Source organism: Phlebotomus papatasi, chromosome 2, assembly GCF_024763615.1.
Source record: "Phlebotomus papatasi isolate M1 chromosome 2, Ppap_2.1, whole genome shotgun sequence".
In the NCBI taxonomy this organism is placed as follows: domain Eukaryota; kingdom Metazoa; phylum Arthropoda; class Insecta; order Diptera; family Psychodidae; genus Phlebotomus; species Phlebotomus papatasi.
In genome coordinates, this window is record NC_077223.1 from 74,176,397 (window position 1) to 74,186,591 (window position 10,195).

The 10,195-nt window shown below is 34.1% G+C and overlaps 1 protein-coding gene across 1 annotated transcript in view; it reads left to right on the forward strand.

Moving 5' to 3' along the window:
• The window catches only part of LOC129801038 (titin-like), a 257,548-nt gene that overhangs the window by 165,883 nt on the left and 81,470 nt on the right, over positions 1-10,195 (forward strand). Inside the window, exons 56-57 of the mRNA XM_055845796.1 lie at positions 329-6,018; positions 6,086-6,131. Of these exons, the coding sequence (XP_055701771.1) occupies positions 329-6,018; positions 6,086-6,131 (5,736 nt within the window). The remainder of the gene's footprint in view (positions 1-328; positions 6,019-6,085; positions 6,132-10,195) is intronic.

Genomic DNA, 10,195 nt, shown 5'->3' on the forward strand with positions numbered 1-10,195 from the left:
AAATATATCACATAATGCTTTTGCGTTTGTTACTTACCATCTTGCTCCAAATACAGCTGTAAATAAAAGGAACAGTATTAGTTAATGTGTAAGTACCATGAAAAAGAAAAATAAAGCATATTATACTCTATCTTTATATATATAAATAAATGCAAAACTGTACATAAAAAATACATCATGTAACAAAATGTTGTCATAAAATCAGCAACTGACGAATCATAGTTATAGCATTATGCAAATGGCTTGTCACAATTATTGAAACTTTTGCCATAATTCTTGAAATTATAAAAATATTTCAACTTCAACATGCATTTACATAATTTCACAGAAACATCTGAAATCATCGAGCCATTAGTGCATGATGAAAAGTCAAAGTCCAAAATCAAAAAGGGCACAAAGAAGACAAAAGAAGAATTATTGGAAATTACTGAAGATGCTACAAAAGAAGAGATAATTGAAAAGAAATTGAAACCTGTAAAGTCACAAATTAATGAAGAAACCTTCCATGATGAGTTTATTGAGGAATTTGATATTCCTACACCTAAAGCACTTCATGAATTACCAATTCAGACTCCTGTTCAATCTGCTGAAATTATTGAACAGTCCAATACAACTAATATTGCTCCAGGAAAACCCGTAGATCAAGTGGCCTCAGTTAATATCTTACCCCAAACATCTGTTATAACAGAAGAGGCTATTGTTAATGAATTAGAAAAACCATCGAGAACACTGGATATTACTGAAAAGTTGAAACAACCTATTGTTAATTTGCCTGATTTATTAGAATCCGTACAGGTATCTCAAGTTGATGCTGAAGCAGATACTGAAGCAATGTCAACACCTAAACCTGCAGAAACTTTCAAATCCAAAACTGATATATCAACTCATCAGACAGCTGAGGTCACAGAGTGTTCTACACATGAAAGTATAGGTGATCTGGATATTCCAAAGCCACAGAGAACCGAGGCTAAAGTTAAGCTTTTGCCGCATGATGTTATCGAAGTAGCAGAAGTTGAAATTGAACAAAAAGAAGATGAGATGCAGCAGAAACCTCAAGTAAATACAGCTCAAGCAGTTGAAAATGTAATATCACATGAAGGATTGCAAATCACAGAAAGTAGTACAGCTGAAAAAGAAGATTTTAAATCTTTTGATTTGCACACTACACCTGTTCAAGCTAGAGTCGATGTACCATCAAGTGAACCAATAGAAGTCACAGAAGTTATGACACATGATAAGTCAGAAAAATATTATCCAGAGTTAATTGTAGCCACTGAGAGTGCAACAGAAAGATATGTTGAACAGAAACCGTATGTCACAATGGAGGTTAATAGTTCAGAATTGGAAGATGTCTACGTACCTGGTGTTTTACCATCTACCCAAACCGTAGATGTTGTTCTCACAACAAATGAAACTGTTTCAGTTCAGGAAGAAATGGTGCAAGAAAAGGAAACTGTATTTGAGGAAAAGCCAAAACCATTGACATCAGATGCTACTGGTTCAATTATACCCCTTGAAGGTTATATAACTGAATACGTAGATGCTCAGATGCCACAGCAAGACTACCCCGCACATGTATACGATACTAAAACAGCTGATGTCACAATAGACAAGCAAGATGCTATTTCTAACTTGGAAGTCGTTACAAATGAGAAAGAAGATGTTCTTAAACCAATGGAACAAGCTAAAACCCAAGTAGCGAGTGCCGATATATCAACTTATCATACCGCTGAGACTAATCTAACGGAAGTCAATGAAAAAGAATTAGAACTTGAATCATTTAAAGTCCCTCAAGGTGTAACACTTAAGCCCGAAGTGCCAACAAATGATGCCATTATACTTCAAGAAGCTGATGTAAGTGACAACGTTAACGTTTTCAATCCTACAACACTTCTTCAAGCTGCCCAGGCAGTATTGAAAATGGAGCCTCAGTTTTCCAAAGAAATCAGCGATGTTATTGTCCAAGACAAAGAAGATCATCTGAAAATGCCCACACAACCTGAACAGTTAACCGCTAAATACGATTATGATGTGCAAAAATCTGTAATAGTATCAACAGTAACTCCAGAAGAAACAGAGACTGATCTAATAATTCCGAAACCTGCTGAGACCCATCAAGTTGAACAAAAAATACCAGACACTAGAACATCAGTTAACATTATTGAAACACAGTTACTCGATAATACAGACACCTTGCCAGAAACTGCTCCGCAACAAGTTAGCGCTAAAATTAAAACAGATGATTTGGAAGGAAAGATTGTTGAAGAAACATTGGCACTCGATAGTCTAGATACATATACAGAACAAATTACACCTAGTCCAAAATCTGCAGTACCTGTAGTTGCAGATGCACATGAATCAATACAAAATATAGAAGTTATACCATCAGATAATCTTACAACGCTAGATGATACTAAATATTCAGAGCAATTTGGAACACGAAACTTAACAAGTCCCACGAAAGTGGCTACACATGAGGAAGTACACATTGAGGAAGATACCAGTGATCTTAAAGATTCTACAGAAACTCAAGTTACAGCTAAATTGACACAGCCAACAATTGATACCATTGAAATACAAGAAACAATTATTTCTGAAACGACATCTGACACAAAAGAATTCATTACACCAGAACAAAAAACCGGAACACACACCTACGACTCTCTATCACTACCAACAAAATCAGAAACATTAGCCAATGATACAGTAAATGTTCTCACACTACCAGACTTAGAAAAGACTGCACAAATAAATCAAAGCATTTCAGAATACACATCATTACAACAAGACCAACCATGGATAGACGAACAAATCAGTAAACTAACCACAACTCTTGAAAAGCAGGAACATACAGCAAATGTCAATATTTCGGAAATTATTGCTGTCTCAGGGATGCAAGTGTCACCTGATGAATCAATATCTGATCTCAAGAAAGCACCGGAAGTTGAAAGTAAAACGGCTGAATTATCTACTGATGAATTATCTGCCGTTTCTCAATCACAAGTTGTTACTGGAGATACAGTTGAAGAATTCGAGGCAACGTCTGATACTAAGACACATACAGCAACAATTCAAACTTCTGATCTTCCCGTAGCTCAGCAAACTGAAACTGTATCAGAAGATCTATTAGGTCCATCAATTACTAAACCTGAATTAGTTGATCAGAAAGCTCAACTCACTGCAACAGAATACGCGGCACTGGAACAAAGTGAAGTTCAAGTTACTGATAGTCTTGACATTCTCAAACCGCAAGAGCAAATTAAAGATTACCAAGCAAATGTCGCACTGGATAATCTTCAAGTAATCTCTCAAACTCAAGTTTCAGCAGAAGAAACAATATCTGACTTGAAGAAAGCACCTGAAGTTGAAAGTAAAACAGCTCAGTTTGCTACTGATGAATTGTCAGCTGTGTCACAATCCCAAGTTATTACTGGAGATACTGTTAAAGAATTTGAAACTCCATCAGATACCAAAACACATACTGCAACTGTCGAAACATCGGATCTTCCAGTGGCACAACAAATTGAAACAGTACCAGAAGATTTGTTGGGTCCATCCATAACTCAACCAAGCATTGTTGATCAGAAGGCTGAACTCACTACAACAGAATTCTCGGCACTGGAACAGAGCGAAGTTCAAGTTACTGATAGCCTTGATACTCTCAAACCTCAAGAACAAATGAAAGATTACCAAGCAAATGTCGCTTTGGATAATCTTCAAGTAATTTCTCAGACTCAAGTTTCAACAGAAGAATCAATATCTGATTTGAAGAAAGCACCTGAGATCGAAGGCAAAACTGCTCAGTTTGCAACTGATGAATTGTCAGCTGTGTCACAATCACAAGTTATTGCTGGAGATACTGTAAAAGAATTTGAGAGTACATTAGATACTAAAACACACACAGCAACTATCGAAACATCTGATCTTCCAGTGGCACAGCAAACTGAGACAGTATCAGAAGATTTGTTAGGCCCTTCAGTTATAACACCTGATATAATTGACCAGAAAGCCGAACTTACAACAACCGAATTCTCAGCACTTCAGCAGAGCGAAGTTCAAGTTACTGATACCCTTGATACGCTTAATCTACAAGACAAGATTAAAGATTATCAAGCAAATGTTGCCATTGATGATCTTCAAAGCATATCTCAGACTGAAATCTCAATTGAAGAATCAGTATCTGATCTCAAGAAAGCGCCTGAAGCTGAAAGCAAAATTGCTGAATTATCTACTGATGAATTATCAGCCATTTCTCAATCACAAGTAGTCACTGGAGATACAGTTGAAGAATTCGAGGCACCGTCAGATACCAAAACACATACTGCAACTATTCAAACATCTGATCTCCCAGTGGCTCAACAAACTGAAACAGTATCAGAAGACCTATTAGGTCCATCAATTACTAAACCTGATGTGATCGATCAGAAAGCTGAACTTTCAACAACCGAATATTCGGCACTGGAACAAACTGAAGTTCAGGTTACCGATAGCATAGATAACTTGAAACCCCAAGAAGAGACGAAAGATTATAAAGCCAGTGTTACTGTTGATGATCTTCAGGTTATATCACAGACTCATGTATCAGCTGAAGAATCAGTATCTGATTTGACAAAAGCACCTGAAGTTGAAAGTAAAACTGCTCAGATTGCTACTGATGAATTATCAGCCGTGTCACAATCCCAAGTTATTACTGGAGATACTGTTAAAGAATTTGAAACTCCATCAGATACCAAAACACATACTGCAACTGTCGAAACATCTGATCTTCCAGTGGCTCAACAAACTGAAACTATCACAGACGATTTGTTGGGTCCATCAGTTTCACAGCCAGACATTATTGATCAGAAGGCTGAACTCACTACAACAGAATTCTCAGCACTGGAACAGAGCGAAGTTCAAGTTACTGATAGCCTTGATTCTCTTAAACCACAAGACCAAAGTAAGGAGTACCAGGCAAGTGTGACTTTAGACGATCTTCAAGTCATATCTCAGACTCACGTCACAACAGAAGAATCAGTATCTGATCTAAAGAAAGCTCCTGAAGTTGAAAGTAAAACTGCTGAATTTTCCACTGATGAATTGTCAGCTGTATCTCAATCACAAGTTGTAGCCGGAGATACAGTTGAAGAATTCGAGGCACCGTCTGATACCAAAAAACATACTGCAACTGTTCAAACATCTGATCTTCCAGTGGCTCAGCAAACTGAAACTGTATCAGAAGACTTATTAGGTCCATCAATAGTTCAACCAGATGTAATTGATCAAAAAGGTGAACTTACAACAACTGAATATTCAGCACTTGAACAGAGTGAAGTAGAAGTTGCTGAGAGCTGCATTCCATTTAAAAAGATGCCAGAAATTAAAGAATCGTTTGTCAATGTTAGTATTGATGAGTTTCAAGCTGTGTCTCAATTCAAGATTGATGAAGAAAATTACTTATCTGATTTAGTCAATGCAAAAATTCCATCTGAAACTTTCGCTAAGATCTCTCCAATCGAACATTTACCAATTGAACAAACTGATGTAAATGTTGAAGAAACTATTAAAGATCTGACAAAAGAAGATTTTAAGACAGCTTCTTCAGTAGGACTAATAGAAAATGAAGGTGTTTTGCCAATTAAGACTGATATATTGGTCCAAGAAACTGCGAAAACATTTGAAGGTACATTTGTACCAGATGACCATACAGCAAAAGAAACTTTAGATGGTTCCTCTGTGGCGGAGCAAATGGAGGTACAAACAGAAGAGCAAGTTGAATATGATGTCAAAACGACCAAACCCATTGCCCAAATACCCAAGCAAACCCTGCAGGATATTGGAAAAGTGCCTGAATCTCATGAAGTCATCACAAATGAATTGGAAGAAGAATTGAAATTATCTCTCATGACGGCAAAAGCATCACATTCAGTTCAAGAAAATCTCGCATCCCATAAAATTACCGAAATGGAAAATATCATCAAACAAACAGACGATGCAACTTACACAAAAGTTGTGGAGGACATATCACTCACAACAGAGGTAGATTATATTAATTTGGGGTATACCATATAAACATTCCTCAAATTTACATCATGGGTATTTTCAGGTCGATGAGCAAAAAAGGATTACGACTGTTGAAAGTGAACGTATAGGTAGGAGTGTTTACTAAATTTTAAGTATCTAAATTAACCTTTGAATAAACATTCTTCTTTTTTTTTAATTTATAATATATTAAGTAACATATTTTAGGAGAAACTCAATGCGTTTACTCCGAGCTAAATAAAATGTGAACGATTGGCTTTATGTATGGTATTGGTGTTTTCAAAATTTTAACATAATATATAATCTATACCTGACGATATATATTTTAAAAAATATTTTTTTAATTATAAGTAGAATAATACTACAAAAAATATCTTTGAACTATGCAATTTAATATTGATTCTAGCTAAATTAACTTGGAGGAAACGCTGTAGATTTAAAATCTAGTTAATAAAAATTAAGGATATGTGCTATTCAGAGCTGAAATATTTGATTAGTTTTTTTTTAATATGCTTAAAAAATGTAATTACCATAATTTTGCGTAGTATTACCTGTTGTAGTCTCAATAAAATATTTCAATATAAATATTTTAGCAAAGAATAGCCTCCATAATTTAGACATCTATTATGTATATAAGAAAATTTTACAGTTATTAACCATTCCTTATTACACAAAAAAAATAAACACACAAAGTATTTAAGCTAAAACCATCAAAGTGCTCAAACTTTAAAATTGATCACAATAATGGATAACGCATAATAGGTCTAATAGGTAAGACCTCATAGGGCTTCTCTTAAATTCACATAATGTTTAATAGTTCCAGAGATTCCGACTGATCGGGAAATATAATTGACTTTGTGAGGTACATACCAGTTATTTCTGTAACTTCTCAAAGTTACGATACAAATTTAAAGGAAACAATTTAGAACATATATTTTGAAAATTTACGATTATAAATTTTCAAGAACACATAAATTGGCAGTATTATATTATTTTGATTTATCATCTACTATATATTCACTTTAAATATGTACCTCCTTTTAATGTGTCTTAAAAATTGATTGGACTTTGAATTGATTGGAAATTGAAAAATTTCTGCGTGATGGCACAACTTCATCCTACAAATAATACCAATATTGAAACGAGGACTAAAGGTAATTTTTTAGCATTTCGAAAAGTAAATCGTCGTACTTGGTATCCGTCACTATTAAGAAAAAGAGTAAGTTGATAATTTTATTTGTAGAAAAGTTTTGAATAATGTGAACCCTATCCAAAATTAAACCATTCCTGTAGATAAAAATAAAATGTAGTATTATCCAAAGTAAAGCCATCCCTGTTGTAGATAATAGTACAAAACTATTTGCCATCAATTGAAATTAAAGGTGCATTCGGTGCTTTAGGTGTATTCATCATGTAATTCTGAGTTATATAACATAATAACCTTTCACACTGAATTGTTCTATCTTCCAAACAATTATAGACAAATCGGAAATTGAAAGAGAAACATCTAGAAAATTCCTCTACATACAGCTCTAGGAGCTCTTATATTTATTAGAGATTCGGAGACATTCCTTGGTTTAAGTTTGAAGCTGTTTGGAAACTTCAAGTGTAACTATTCAAAAATTTAAAATCGAGAAAATTTTATACCAAATTGAAAGAAGGAGAGAAAATTGAAGTAAATCTTTAGGGGAATGTTGGTATGGTTCGCATAGAGTGAACCTTCAAACGATGCGAGTTTTCTCTTTGTTTGGAAAGAGCTGACTTACCATTTCTCATCTCGTTTCATGAGCTTAATAATTATCTATCTTACGGCTAAGAAATGACGAACTAGCTCTTTGCAAACTAAGAGAAAATTCGCATCGTTTGAAGGTTCACTCTGTGCGAACCATGCCTACATTCCCCTATCAATCAAATAATATAGGAATCAACCCTTGAGTTATATAAATCAAAAGAGTTTGAGAATTCCGTAACCCTAAAACGCTCACCTCTAACTTATGAGTTTTATGTCACAAACCAGTTATTAACGCTACTGATTTAAATCATTTATAACATTCTCAAAAATTCAGTATAATATAAAGTTACATGGGGTGCGAACGACAAAAACCGCATATTTTCTCTATATTTTTTACTACTTAGACTCAAAGAGAAAGCAGTTATAATCCACTTTTTTTACATGTGAGACGGCTAGAGGCCAAACGGTAAGAGATATCGATTTCTGGTTTTCGGCAACCTTCACCCATATATAAGTCAACATTACCTAAGACAGCCTGTTTTCGTCCCCCCCCACGTCCCACTCTATCCTCTCAAACCATGTTTCTTTCGGTTTAAAGGCAGAATCACATTGACAGTAAAATGCTCACCGTATTTCGTTAATTTACGCATTTTCATTGCAATTCTTACGCAATATTCAATTACCATATTACCTTATCTCATACTCGGTGGCACTAGGTGAAAATAATATAAGAAAATTGATGAAATAAAACGAAAATGTAAATAAACAGTGAGCAAAAAAAGTGTACGATTAATTTCTCTTACAGTTTTTTTTGCTCACCGTTTATCGAATTTTCGTTTTATTTCTTCAATTTTATTATATTATTTTCACCTAGTGCCATCGAGTATGAGATAAGGTAATACAGTAATGGAAATTTTGCGTAAGAATTGCAATGAAAATGCGTAAATTAACGAAATACGGTTAGGATACGGTGAGCATTTTATTGTCAATATGAATCTGCCCTAAGACGAAAACGGCTCCTAGATTTTTCAAGAATTTTTTTCAAAAATACTTTCCAAACCTTTCATATTTTTTTTAAATTCAGTCGTTGGTATTTGAAATTCTGAAACTCTTTTAAACCTTTAGAGACAAAGAGGGTCAAAAATTGAGGATCAGAAATAATCACCTTTTCCAACTTCTTTGAGAAAAACATAACTTAAGAAGGCCGTAGGAAAATAATTTTTTTTGGGACACCGGTGTCCTTATCTTACTTGAAGAATTAAAAAACATATTTTATGGTGATAAAGAAAACTCATCTTGTGAAGATGTATACTAAAAGAAAAATCCATATATTTTCTATTGAGAAGTGAGTGTAGCGTTAATTAAACGAAGAAATTTAATAAAACAACATTAGGGGAATTTTGACATGCTTCGCACGCATGAACCTCCGAACAATCCTAATTTTCTCTTTGTTAGGAAAAACATGAATCCTAATTTCTTAGCTAGTAATTATAAAACTCATTTTTAGAACAAAAAAAGGCACCATAATCCTTCTTTCCTACACTGACTGAGAGAAATCCAAAAAAAAATTAAAATAACATTCGGGAAATGTTAATTTTACTCTGCATTATTGATCCGAAATCGGTGTAGATATTACCCTTTTTAGGTGTATTGGGGGTAAAAGTTACCCTTTTTCATGTTAATTTTACCCTTAAAAAGGTGTAAAATTAACATTAAAAAATGTTGATATATTTTTACACCTAAAAATGTTAAAGTTACGAGGAAAAAAATTAATCGCACCCTTTTTTCTCAGTGTAAGGTCTAGAACCATAAATAGAAAATTGGCCCAAAATTGGTAATTTTGATGGTGCATATCTTGTGTGATTTTTCTCATCTCTCAGATAAATGGGAAAAAAATTATTTTAGGGGCATTCTTTTAGTGAAATGATGGTCTGATTTGAAGTAAAAAATATTTAATTGGGAGGAAGAGCTATTCCAATGATGAACCTATACCACCTATAGGTTGAACCTTGACTCCACAGGCAAGGCTCGCATAAATCATCATATTTTTTTTCATTTTCCTGTCCAGGAAAATTCAGAGATTTTGTGGAAGTGTATCAGGAACACATAGCAACCGAAAGACCAGAAATTATTTGGTGTAGCGTAATCTACTGTTCATTTTACAGTTTAGTCAGAAAAAAATCTTGAAAATCGACTTCGAGAAAAAACGTGTACCATGCCTAACTTCCCCTATATGAATTTTTGGTAAATTTTATACAAAAACCACCATTTTCGGTAAAATTTATAAATTTTACCAATTTTTACGGGTCGGGTAAAACAATTTTTGATTTTCTTCCACGTAAATTTACTTTAATTTGCAAAAAGGTCAGAATTTGTGTATATAAAACAGATCTTTCCCTCTATTTTTTAAAAGTATAGTGCAATCGTGTTTGCATATAAAGG